The sequence below is a fragment of the Ochlerotatus camptorhynchus genome, unplaced genomic scaffold, assembly GCF_037179485.1.
Source record: "Ochlerotatus camptorhynchus isolate MF236.1 unplaced genomic scaffold, CSIRO-AGI_Acam_v1.1 ptg000302l, whole genome shotgun sequence".
Taxonomy (NCBI): domain Eukaryota; kingdom Metazoa; phylum Arthropoda; class Insecta; order Diptera; family Culicidae; genus Ochlerotatus; species Ochlerotatus camptorhynchus.
In genome coordinates this window covers 45,866-60,000 of record NW_027040790.1, presented here as the reverse complement: position 1 = coordinate 60,000, position 14,135 = coordinate 45,866, and the positions used below count along the sequence as shown (strand labels likewise).

The 14,135-nt window shown below is 38.1% G+C and overlaps 1 protein-coding gene across 1 annotated transcript; it reads right to left on the bottom strand.

Moving 5' to 3' along the window:
• Positions 1-7,399: 7,399 nt before the first annotated feature.
• On the bottom strand, positions 7,400-10,186 carry LOC135707041 (caspase-1-like). Its single transcript, XM_065228764.1, has 6 exons — positions 10,157-10,186; positions 9,170-9,649; positions 8,637-8,854; positions 8,309-8,575; positions 8,092-8,224; positions 7,400-8,033 (listed from the first exon to the last, which is right to left on the bottom strand). Exons 2-6 carry the CDS (start codon positions 9,640-9,642, stop codon positions 7,961-7,963), a joined length of 1,164 nt encoding a protein of 387 aa, XP_065084836.1. The 5' UTR covers positions 9,643-9,649; positions 10,157-10,186; the 3' UTR covers positions 7,400-7,960.
• Positions 10,187-14,135: the final 3,949 nt, after the last annotated feature.

The following is a 14,135-nucleotide window of genomic DNA, read 5'->3' as shown; positions in this document are numbered from 1 at the left end:
AAGTATCTACATTTATTAGAAGTTCTCTGAAATTTCTTGAAGATATCACTGCTTGCTAAAAGTTTTTGCATTTTTTAAATAATGGAAATTCGTTAATTTTCTCTAATTAATTAAGCTAAATTTTCGCGTTTTTTAAGTTCTTGAAATCTCCATGATATAACATGCTTCAAATACTCTCACGTTTTCAGATGTTCATATAATTTTTATCCCGTTTCAGAAATTCTCTCGGAGCTTTGCTGAACTTTCCGGAAATTCCCTGAGTTTCTCGCAACTTCTTTAAGGTTTCTAAAATTATCATGAAATTATTTGAACTGCCCTTTGATTCTCTAATCTGTCTTGATGTTATCGAAGCTTTCCTCAAGCTCTCAATTCTATTGAAGATCTCGATTCTGCTGCTCGGAGATAAATGGAATTCCCGTTAACACCTTTAAATTTCCCTGAAATTCTCTGGACTTCTGTGAAGTTTCTGAAATATTTATGAAGTTTTTTAATAAATTCTCTGAAGGCCTCTGTACTTCCCTGAAATACTTGGAACATCTTAAGGGTTCTCGATTTTTTGTTTTTCAGCGTATCATGGAACTATCCTGATTTTTTTTTCTAAAATTACCGATTATAGATCTTTAAACTACTCCAAAGGTCTGGACTAAAACTACGGAAACTGCTCTTCAGATCTGAAATTTCCCAAAAATCTCTAGATATAGCTTTTCTGAGGTACTTAGAACTTCTTAAAAATTTGCACAATACCCCTCATGTTTTCTATATTTCTCAAGTTCGATTGACAACTATTTAGTCCGTTTAAGTCTTAAAAAACCTGGAAAACTCAGGTTATTTTATTTAGAAAAATAAGTAGACACCCTGTAGATAATGAAAGGTGATTTTACGCCAAAAAACGCAAAAAAAGAAGAAAATAGTGACTGATTACAACAAAAAGTGACTTTAGTGACTTGGCCTTAAAAAAGAGACTTTTTAGTGACTGGCTTGAAAAAAGTGACGTAGCCACTAAAAAGTGGCTCGCTACCAGCCCTGAAATTGCTCTGCCCCCTTTAAAGTTGGGCAAATAATCGGAATAATAATGGAGATTCCTTTAAAATTTGTGGCACATGTCCAGTCTACAATGATTCATTTAACAAGTTCCAACAAGATGTGGCCAATGATATGAAAAGAATCTGGAATAATTCTAGCATTGACATGATCTACTTTTGTTATGTGTCAAAATGCGAAGTGATTGTTATGCTTTAAATTTTATTTTAAAAATAAAGAGGAAAGTCTTTGAGATCGACAGAAATATCGTTGTGCTCGTTGTGCGAAGCTCTTGATGTACCGTGTGCTGCCTGTTCACCGCTCAACCATCGTTCATCGCTCTTTTTTATTTTTTAAAAATGTTTCTGAAAAAGTTTACAAAATAATACGTTTTACAGGCTAAAACAACATCTAAAGAGTGTCCACGATGAAATTGCCACACTATGAAATTACTCTAACTTTTTAACCGTTGGGTAGAATTTAATGAAAATTTGGGTGGATTTAGTTCATAGTGCATTATTTACATCCTGCAAGTTTTAAAGTCCTGTGATCAAAACTCGCGGAAATGGAGTCGAAAGAACAGCTCATGCGTGATAAAATCTTGCGCGTTCATCACGAGAACAAGGATCTCTCGCATCGTTCCATCGCTAAAACGTTGGGAATCGCGAATTCCACGGTGTCGCGAGTGATTAAGCGGTTCGAGGAACGGTTGACCACCGATCGGAAGCCCAGAAGTGAAGGAAAAAGTATTCCGTACAACACCAAAAATCACAACCGCGTAGTTGGGGCCTTCAACCGAAATCCGAACGCCTCCGTTAGGGATGTGGCTAAGAAGCTGCACCTAAGCCGAAGTTTTGTCCAGAAGGCCAAAACTAAGGCTGGGCTTCGAACGTTCAAGGTACAAAAGGCCCCTAATCGCGACGAGAAGCAGAACAAGTCCGCCAAAACCCGTGCCAGGAAGTTGTACCTCAACATGCTGACGAAAGTTGAATGCTGCATCATGGACGACGAAACATATGTGAAGGCCGACTTCAAACAGATCCCCGGCAACCTGTTTTTCACGGCCAAGGATAAGTTCAGCGTTCCGGAGCATGTCCGCACTCAGAAGATGTCCAAATTTGCGAAGAAATTCCTGGTTTGGCAAGCCATCTGCACGTGCGGGAAGCGGTGTGCACCTTTCGTGACCCAGGACACGATGAACGGACAGGTGTACATAAAAGAGTGCCTCCAGAAGTGGCTGCTTCCTCTCCTGAAGGCCCACAACGTCCCAACAATCTTCTGGCCGGATTTGGCCTCATGCCACTACTCCAAGGACGTGCTGAAGTGGTATGCGGACAATAAGGTCAATTTCGTGCCGAAAATGTTCAACCCTCCCAACACTCCGGAGCTCCGCCCCATCGAGATTATGAAGCAACACCTTCTTAAACGACCTAAGGTAGTGAAGACAGTCGAGGAACTGAAGAAAGTATGGGTTTACATGCAAAAAACGGTTGATTCACAGGTTGTGCAGAATCTTATGGCCGGGGTTAAGGCCAAGGTGCGGGCATTTGCGTATGGACTGTAAATAAAATACGAGTAAAATGGTAAAATGAAGTTTAATAGTTATTTCTCAATCCCTGAAAATTTGATGGCAATCGGATGAAAACTCGAATTTTGCGAATCAATTTTGTGTGTGGCAATTTCATCGTGGACACCCTTTACCCTGCGACATGTCTGCTAATGTTTTGCAACGTTCTACACATTATTGCACTAATAATTGTCGAACGAAATAACTTTTTTTTAACATCCATTTGAGCGGTGAACGCCGACCCAACCTTAATCGAGGGTTGCGTTTATCACCCACTTTAAAAAAAAATAATCATCAAATAGTTATGACGAGCTAAATTTCATAAGGATCGCGACTGTGTAATCAACATATTATGCCTTAACAACTTACAAACCATATATCATGTTAAATGAAGACAAAAATTTTAAAATAAAATAAAGTAATATGTCCACTATGGAATAAGCGGGGAATAAACCCTTGCTTACATGTACTAATGAGTCTCAAATAAATTATTGATAGCACTTAAATATAAGTTTTATGCTTTTCCCGTATTTCTATGACCTTTAAGATTGTCCAAACAAATCCTCTATACACAAACCGTACCACCCTAGCTTGCCGTGCGGATCTATTTGCTTTTTGCAGAAGGAAGTGTTACTGCTACCTAAAGCTACAACAAATCTAAACAGCAGTTTTCAGTGCTCAACCTGTAAAGTTTCTATCTTGTTTGACTCTTATTCCTCTTCGATCCTTGTTTGGACCCTACTCGAGGTAATCTTGGAAAATTTCTCTTCGCTCCTTGGGATTCTTAAAGTTATCTGCTGGGAAGTTTTGGGGAAACTTGGTTCTGCCGCCATGGCTCCTAAGCGCAAAAGAAAGGGGCAATCGCTTGATCCCTCTTCTGATAGTTGACGCAAGAGCTGCCTCAGTACCAAAATGCGAGATTAAACTCGATTCAATTATAAAAGAAGATGATCTTCAGCTCTTGATCCATCTGAAAAATGTCCGTAGGAGGCAATATCAAAGAACACGCGATCTTGCCATGAAAGTGCCATCATGATGGAATTTTATATATCATCATCAAAAAACTCCCAGAGAGTACCTTGCCTTACTTGATAATATTATTTAACAGATGCTTCCATTGGGCATAGTTTCCTGATACATGAAAATGAAAATGCAAAAGTTGTTCCAATTTGTAGGTCGGATAAAAATCCAGCAGCTTCTAGCTACCGTCCAATAAGTTTGCTTTCTTCAACTTTCTGAAAAGATAATTTTAAATAGAATGATGCTTCACATCAAAACGAACTCGATTTTTGCAGATGAACAGTTTAAATTTTGCTAAGGGCACCCAGATAACCAGAAGTCGTATAACAATGTTCAGACAGTATCGTAAATTGCTACAGTTTAAGTCAAAATCGCATATAAGAATGGCATACCTCGCATTACGTTTAAGTTAAATCGTATAGAATGCAAATTTTTGAACTATATGCGATGACTCATTTTTCCTTCGTACTGTATCACAAAATAAATCGGATTACATCGTAAGACTTTTCACAAGGATTTTGTTATTACAGATTAAATCGTATATGATGTTAAATCAACTCGTTTAATATTAAATGAAAATATGCACGTATATGGCCTCCACTTTTGGACGCATAAGCCATTTACAGGGTGCGTGACAAATTTTTGCAGTAAATGGCATATTTGAGAAAAAATACACCAGTTAGTTATTCTAGCAATGAATTTTGTGCGATTTATTTTCTTTCGCAACATATGGAAGTTGTAAGTAAATTTATTCAAAAAAATTGCCTTCCCTTTCGACGACTGTAGTTAGACGCTTCCGGAAACTGCAGTATGCACGTTTTAAAATGTTTCGATCCATAGACGTCATCACTGCCTTGATTTTAGCTTTTAGCGACTTAAGTGTGGTGTGAGGGGTTCTATTGGTATCCCGTTGGACGACGCCCTATACAAAATAATCCAACGGATTGATATCAGGACTGTTGGGGGGCCAAATTTCTCCAAATTTCTTCCTCCCAAATTTACGAAATATTTTCCGTAAGCCATTTCTGTGCTTTATTAGCAGTATGAGCAGGTGCTCCGTCTTATCACTTTCCCAAGCCTTTTTTAATATTATACACTGTTCTTTCAGACACATTTACCGACCGAATTATTTCTTTCATGCATATTCCGGCGCGCAACAAAGTGACAACGGCTAACAGATTGCTCTCTTGTTTCGACATCTTTACGTTTACTCAACATTGTTTGTTTAAATCTTACACCTAACAGTATAAACTATCCAGTGCTGCCAAATATATCTAAATCATGATGCACAAGCATGAGAAATTACTATTTGAAATTTACTGCAAAAATTCGTAACGCACCCTGTATTTGCATTGTATACGAATTGCTTGTTTGTATATATGTTTGTATATCACGAAAACAACTTTGAATATACGTACATTCTGCTTGTCTGGGCATTCAACTACTCATGAACTCCAATTACCAATTTAATTCGTTCAAACAAATCTGAAGGCTACTTAACTGGAGTTGCTCTTCTAAACATAGAAAAAGCATTCGACAGTGTTTGGCATGAAGGTTTGATTGCTTAATTGAAATAGTTTAATTTCCACTCAATATTATGAAATCAGTTCAAAATTATTAAACTGACAGAACTCAGCAGGTAAATTATCGAGATTCCAAATCTAATCGACTACCTGTTAGAGCAGGAGTTCCTCAGGGTAGCATTCTTGGGCCTATATTGTATAAAATTTTCACTTCGGACCTCCCTGATTTGCCTCAGAGTTGCCACAAATCTTTGTTCGCTGATGACACAGGCATTTCCGTGTTATGTGCAGCAGACTGCAGAAAAGTTTCGTTATTTTCTCTTCTTGTTTACAAAAATGGAAGATTTCTCCCAACGCTTCCAAAACTCAACTTATAATATTTCCACATAAGCCTAGAGCTTCCTTTTTTAAACCTAGTAGTAGTCACTTTGTCACTATGAACGGAGTTCCAATTTCCTGGTCAAACCAAGTGAAATATCTTGGATTAATACTTGACCAAAAATTAACTTTTAAAGATCACATTGAGGGCATTCATGAAAAATGGAACAAATATATAAAATGTTTGTATCCTCTTATAAACAAAAAATCCAAACTTTGCCTGAAGAATAAACTTCTAATATTTGAACATGTTTTTAGACTGGCCATTCTTTATGCTGTGCCAATATGGTCCAGTTGTTGCATTACTCGGAAAAAATCACTTCAAAGGATCCAGATCAATGTTCTGAATATGAATTTGAATTTGCCTCCCTGGTACAGTACTACCGAGGTACATAGAATATCGAATGTTGGGACTTTAGATAAAATGTCCGACAAAATGGTTATTCATTTCAGGCAAACATTGTTGCAGTCCTCAATTGCAAAAATTAATTTCCTTGAAATTTAGATAAGATTTAGTTTTAGTTTTTAGTTTTAAGGTGTCAATTGTTATACTGACATGCAGGTGTAGAAAACTTGTTCAAAATACTGAATTGCCATGGCAGGAACAATGTGAAAACACTTAAATATATTTATTTATTTATTCGTCGTCAATCAAATGTAGGCCAGGTTGGGTTACAAAAAAACATTAGAAATATATTTTTATATTTAATCCCTGACTAACCTCTAAAAGAAACGTTTTTTATGTAACAATCCAGCTCAGCCCTCAAGTGACTCTAACTACACTCTGGGTCGGCTTTATTCCGCCGAGATTTGCGAAAATAGAGGAAAAACCAAGACACATAATTTGCTTATGGATGGCGATTTATTGCAATTTTGGCCGTGACGGTCCCTAACAGTCCTATATTTTCCTATCAGGAATACTACTCACGGTTTTAGTTTGTGTGCGGTGTCAGTGTCGAGCTCGTCGATAAACGTTAGCTGGCTGGTTGCGTCACGGCTGGCACGAGGACTCCGTGCCTGGTTGGATGCTACAGACTTTTGTCTCCTTCCTTGTCGTTCACGCCGATCGTTTCGAATGCCCTGATTGCGCCGTTCGCGTCGATTACGCGGATCTGGCTTCTCCAAATCTAGTGGGATGGTTCGCGCCGATCGTGTCGATTTTTACGATTGCCAGATTGCACTTGTCTGGTTCCACGGGAAGTAGATGGTTCCACGCCGACACGTGTTACGACGGGATTACCATCGGTGGAGCCTTGATTCGCAGACGCATTGTGCGGCTTCGTCTATGTGATGACGGTGTCGCTTACCGTTTTATTTCAAGTATGGCAGTCGATCGTGGTTTACAGAACTTTTCCACCACTTCACTAAAGTTTTCTTCGAGAGCTGAGGTCTGGATACTTTTCTGGTGCTCAAACAAGTGACCGAGCATATAGGCTTGCAATCCTTGGGAACTGGCGAATAGGCCTTTTTCTGTGGTTGTTGTAGGTAGCATCCACTCATCAGGCAGTACTGCTACCATAATTACCAGCGTGTAGTGGGTGTGTCGTGTTGTTGAAGCTGTGTACAATACCTGCATAGTGTGTTGTAATCTTTTAATTTGGTCGTTAGCCGTCTTTTTCCTTTTAGCTTAATTTTGCATTAAACCTAGTTTAAGTAGAAGAAATGGCTCTGATGTTGGTCTATGGATCTAAGATTGGAACCATCGCTAAAAATTTGCTATTTATAACTTTTATCTTGGACGGTACTAATAGATATTTTTGGTCGCTACTGAAAATTTAGTCAATTGCTGAATTTATGTATGGGCCCAAATTAGGGGCATTTAGGCCGCCATTACATCTATTTCCCCTATTTATTTATTTGTTAACATTATATTATTTATATATCTCTATTTTTATGATTTTAGTTTGAATTAAGTCCCTGTCTAACTAGCTAAGGTTTTGTTTATGAATTTTCCTCTATACAAGTATATTAAACTCCATTTATGGAAGGAATACAGAGTGATTTGTCACATTAAAGAGCATTTTTGTTCGTTGTAAAATAGTATGTTTAATAATGTTCATTATAACAAGACATCATTCAATTCAAAGGCGCGTTCCTGGCATAGTTTGTTAGATATATATCATAACAATTATGGCTGGTATGTTACTGTAGTAGCTGGAGCACCCGGTTCAAATTAAATGAAATTTATGTTGAATTTGGAACAAATAGAGTGAAAAAAAAGTGCTGAATACAGTAAGACTTTTGTCACTGCTTTTACATTTTGTTTTGGTAGTTTAGTTAAAGATGAATAAGGAATATACATTTTTTAAATACCAGCTCCAATGTAACTTTATTTTCGTTTGCATTGTTGCAATGATATGCGTAACTTCTTATTTGTTAATGTCGTGAAAAATCGCAAATTTTGCATACTTTTTAAGTAAATCTGAAATATAATCTTACACAACTTGTGTCATTATTTTTTCTTTAATTCACTGAAATAGAACTTTTTTGTCAACGTAGATGTTTCGGTTGGTGCCTGTTGAACTCTAAAACAAATGAAAACAATTATATTATAAATTGAGGAAAGCTCAATTTCATACTAACCTTGTACTGCAAAATTTTTTCCTAATTAGTGTCATTATGTCGATTATCTCTTTGTCTGCATTTTCTTCAATCATTCGGAACAAAGTTTGAATAAAAAACGAACCTGTTTGAGTGTTCCTCATGGATACAGTTCCTACAAATAAAATATTAATTGTGAACATGAGCGGTAATGATTTTCTCTTTTACATAAGACATTACAATATTCCCGTAAACTCACCTTCATAAGTGCTGTAACACTTCAACATATCGAACTTGTTGGTAGTCGTGGGATGGGAGTCCGTTTCCATAATGGCACCGCCTTTGCAGGCTTGCACGAAAAACAGCTTCGGCTTGTTTTTAAGAGAGTCATTCATCAATATCGGTTCAACAATTTTCGCCTCAAAATTGTACGTTTTGTCCTTTGCTCTTATGTCTTCTCTTTGCCCTCCGTGACTCATAATAATCACTATCAAACAAGAATAGTTGTTAAAGCTTTTTTTCCGAACTGAAAAAAAGAAGCATTATGTTTTTCATCCTCTCGACTTATTTTTATATTACTGTCATACTTTCAGTCATTTTCTTCTCGACCTTTTGGACCGTGTAATCCTCACAGGGGCTAGGTACTTCTGCACGATGGTTTTTAAAAAAATCCGAGATCAACTTTATATCATGTTCACTTCCTTTTCGATGTAGTTCGGGATCATTTTTGAACATGTGATGGAAAATTAGTACATATGCTTTATCCTTCAGGTCGTACCGCTCCACAGATGTATGATTTGATGGCCTGTAATAGAAGGAATGCGTTCATTAGAAATTCGATGCACATTTTTTATAATTGTAACATCATAATTTATAATTAAAGATGACTTGATTTTTATTGTGCTTTTGGTTTTCTTTGTGAGTAACAGAGTCGATATTATTCAAAAGAGACTTTGAACTATCGTCGATATCCACATAAAGCTAGATGTTCTTTGTTTATAGAAGTAATTTATCTACCTTCAAGGTTACAAATACGTACGTCAACGAACAAATTAAGCACACTGCGCTAAAAATCATTTTTAGTTTGGGAAATATAAGTATAAGTAAAAGCATCACTTACCCTGGAGCTGCACTAGTAGAAGGGTCCCAAAGAGGTCTAGCATCTTGAGCAATTGAGTAATTGCCTGTAGGGGTTGGTACTGTCAACCGAGTTGGGTTGCTTAATGTTGCGAATCGCTCTGAATTGATCACAGATTGGGATCGATTTTTTTCCTCACTGGTTCCGTTTGTGAGAGCTGTTCTCGCCGCTAAGGAAGGTGTATTCTGTGAGGATCGGTCGAAGGCTTTTGGATTTATTATTCCATATGCTTGTGACCCTCTCGTTTGGATGTAAACGGGCTCGTAGGTGCTACGTATGGAAGATGCTGATGATTTAATTTTGGAAATTGCTACGTCGTTCGTCATAAATGAACTGGACCGACTGACGTATCGCGTTGAAGTCGTTTGTGTTATTGAGGTTTTAGAAGTTTGGGAGGATCTCGTATTTTGTTGAGTCGTGTTGTTTGCCACAAGTTTCTTTATATTGATGTTCATTTTCACACTGATTTTAATTGTTAAAAAAAATCTAAATGTAAAATTTTGGTACTCACACTTTTGGTCGATAAGAGGTGAAAAAATAAGCTATAGGCGTTCTAAAAAATACGATAAGCGAACGTTCGTCTTATCAGGGCGTCAAGCTGCTGTCAGTGCCATTCTGTTTGCAGTACAATCGGCGAGGGGCTTTATGGATGTGATATCGTTTTATTTGATACACCAACATAAATAAATGACTAGGAATGGTGTTTGATGCTATGTTATAGTCTAAATAAGACCTAGCAGCGTGGCATCATTCTCCATTTGCAAGGTGGCATGGCGTGAATAAGCGTGAGCTTATTTTATCAGTCCATATGAAAAAGTTGCTGTCCCAGGAGACCTGTTGTTATAGTTTTTAGATTTAGATTGAGATGGATTATTACCCAATTTTCAAGATTTTGATTTCTACGTGTTTTTTTCCGTAGTTTATATATAAGTTCACTGGTTTTATACGAGATTATTCGATTGCAATTACCTTTAAATATCGCAATTTAAGAAAAAAAAAAAAGCAGGAGATCAGTGAATTATGCACATGCGTTTAAAAACATTGCGCATTTCACACCACCGTAGACTTCTGTGCTAAGAATAATTCCTCAAGATGCGATGCAGCTCAGGGCTGAAAGTCTCTTCAATAAAATAACACGAGTTGTAGACAATGAACAAGCACCGCACCGTTGCTATCGAATATACATACTATGACGTGACCCGCACCGAAAACGCACACAGCTGCTTCTGTCGACAGTTAAGAGCACACTGAATGATTGTTTTGTAGTTAGAAATATTGGACATTTCATACCACAATAGACTCATGCGCTAAAATAATCCCTCAAGGCTCAATAATCTGCTCAAGAGCCAGCTTTTTCATATAATGCGTTTTTTTCCAGGCTCAGTTGCTGTAGCTTTGCGGAGCCGATATTCATTTTTTAGATTACAAAATTACTTAAAACCAACGATAGTAAAGCGGGGGCCGATTACTCGCGGCTATCTCGAGGTTAGGGGTAACACATTGTAACAAATTGATGGCAGGGTAGGGATTGTAAACACAAGGTTTGGAGAGCAATGTGCTTTTGATCTCTAACTAGGCGACACTCTGATGAAAAAGACAAACACAGGGGCACACCGTGTTATGGTTTTCGGATTGCGTGGGCACTCAATTAACACAGAGGTTAGGTTTATACTTTATTAAAATTATTTACAGTTGTTGATAGCTCGATGGTTGAACATAAAAGAGGATTTAACAATGGTGGGGAGCACTGTTTTACATGTGTAGAGGATTGTCAGCTTTGACCTTTGCCAAGCCCATCAGTAGGGATTCGGTATAAACGATATGATCGTTATTATTATATCTAGATATGCAACATTTTCCCCTTTTTTGATTATCTACTACTAATTTACAAAATCAAAAATCTTCAAATCTGAATCTAATTGGAGGTCTACTTTCTCTAGCTGATCTACGTAGTATAATATCATCACTCATCGATACACTTCTCCTTTTCAAATACTTTGGGGTTGAAACTTGTACTTCGCTTTCTGATTCGCTGTTCATTTTTTTCTGGAATTTTTAATGAATAATCTTTAACAAATGAGCTCGGATGTCTTAACTGGTTTACATGAACATTTCTTATGTTTCCATTTTCCAAAAATCTTATTTTGTACAAAAAACTTCCAATTATATCTAAAACTGCTGCTGGAATCCACCTTACAACTTCTTTCAAGTGATTCCTATACATGACCTTTTCCTCTTTTTTAAATATTTGCTTGGGAAGGGGTTTCTCGATTTTCTTACTATGACCCACACTACTATCGTATACAATTCTCTCATTTTTTGAATCATCAAATCTTACCTTTTTAGTGTTTTGAATAGATTGTTTAACCGTAGAATGAAATTTTGGATTAAGGGCAGTCAACATTGTACCAGGCCTAAAACGTAAAATCAACACACTGGGTGACATGGATGTGACGGTGGTGGGTGTATTATTATACCAAGCGAGTATTTCATTCAGTTTTCGCAACAAATTCAACGAATTCAATTGTTGATCCAACAGCGGCGCCGGTGGTGTAGTGGTAAGCGTGATTACCTCTCACCCCAGCAGGCCTGGGTTCAATCCCAGTCGGCGCCGCCGGGATGTTCTGAGGCATAACATCTCTGAACACGCCTTCCTTCGGAAGGGAAGTAAAGCCGTTGGTCCCCGGTTCATGAGTTGATGGGTCGATAGGTAGGGTCCAGGTGTGGGAGCTGCCTTCCTGGCGTCGGTAGCATTGGTGCTCAGCACGGGAAACAAGATATACGGAAAACAAATCAAGGAAAAAAAAAATGTTGATCCAACAGGCGCTTTTTCAAAAAAATCTTAACCGTTTGTACCCACGCTTAGCTGTACCATTTGACTGAGGATGATACGCTGGTGATTTCGTCACTGTTACATTACGCGTCTTCCAATAGTTTTTAAATTCAAACGAGTTAAATGGAGGTCCGTTGTCAGACACAATTTCTTTCGGTAGCCCAAAATATTCAAAGAAAGATTCGAGTTTTTCATTTACTTGATTCGCATTTTGCCATTCATCAATTTGGCATCGATAAACTTTGAGAATGAGTCTACAATTATCAGAAAAGTTTTACCTTCGAACGCAAAGAAATTTATGTGTATCCTTTCCATGGGAGAAGTTGTATTTGGCCACTTTGATGTAACTTTCTCAACCGGTACATTTTTCCTTTGATCACAAACCGCGCAGTTCTTGAAAAAATCCTCAATGTCACTCTGCATGTTTCTCCACCAGAACATACTTCTTGCTAACATCTTTCCGCGCACGATCCCGTCATGATTCGCGTGTAACATCTTCAATACGATTGACTGTAGCCTACTCGGTATTACTACTCGATCACCGTAAAACAAACATCCATCTTGGAAATTCAAGGAGTTCCGAAGATTGAAATAGTATTTAAATTCTTCTGGGACATTCTGGGGCCACCCTAACATTACGAACTCATAAACCTGTGAAAGAACCTCGTCTTTAGCAGTAAAATCCGCCACGTCACGCGTTTTCAAAGGTAGATCCGGAAAGTCCTATAGTTTGTTGATTGACAATTCCTCGATATCTGTATTTCCCGGTATCGGTAATCTCGATAATGCGTCTGCATTAGCCAAACTCCGATTTGGTCTATACTCGAATTCGTATTCATACATTGATAAAATAACTGCCCATCTCTGAAGTCTCGATGTCGCTACAATCGTCGTACCTTTACGCGGATGGTAAATTTCTTTTAACGCTTCTCACACTAGCTTGAACTTGTGACCGTAAATGTATTTGTGAAACCATTTCACCGCGAAAATAATCACTAAAGCTTCCCGGGGAAGATGCGAATAGTTTTTTTTTTTCGCTGGAGACAAAGTACACGACGCAAATAGAACTGGCTTTTCTTCGCCTTCTACGAAACGCGACAAGACTGCACCCACACCATATGGGCTAGCATCTGCCGCCACGACAATCGGCTTCTGTGGATCGTACAACTGTAACACGTTGTTATCTAAAATCAACTGTTTACTTCTCGAAAAACATTCTTCACAATCTCGGGTCCAAAAGAAATTTTCATCTTTCCTAAGCAAGCGATACAAAACTCTCAGCTCCGCGGAAACGTTTGGTATAAATTTCGCATAATAGTTCAATAACCCGAGATAGGACTGCAACTCAGTCACGTTCTTTGGCGCGGGGGCGTTGACGATCGCGTCGACTTTGCTCTGATTCGACTTTGCTCTGATTCTGTATCTGTAACCGACTCTTATCCGTGTTGATCTTCACATTATAGTGATTTAAACGACCTAATACGGTATCTAAAAATTCCCTGCACTTTTCAAACGTACCGGCTCCAATAAGGACGTCATCCAAATAACATCAACAACCTTCAATATCTTCCAAGATTTGGTCAATTATGCTCTGAAAAATTGATGGCGCACTCGCCACTCCAAAAGGCAATCGCAAATACTGAAATAAACCCACTTGAGTGTTTATTGTCAAGTACTGCTGAGAGTTTTCCGAAACGCTGAGTTGTTGATACGCATCACGAAGGTCGATCACACAAAACACCTTGCAGTTCACTAACTGCGAAAATATATCATCTATTCTGGGCAACGGATAATGCTCAGAACGCAAAAACGGATTGATTTTAACCTTGCAATCAATGCATAACCTCAACTTGCCGTTTGCCTTAGGCACAACAACAATAGGAGAGGCCCACTTACTGTGCGAAACTCTCTTCAAAATGTTCTCTTCGCATAGACGATTCAGCTCCGCTTCAAAAGTTGGATGCTGCTGAAAAGGTGGAGAATAAGCGGCATGGAAAATAGGAGTCACCTTGCTTTCAATGACGATCTCGGCATTAAAATCGCGAATGGGAGAATTATAATCGGAGACTACATTAGGGTATTTGAGGCGTATTGAATCAATAATAACAGAGTTCA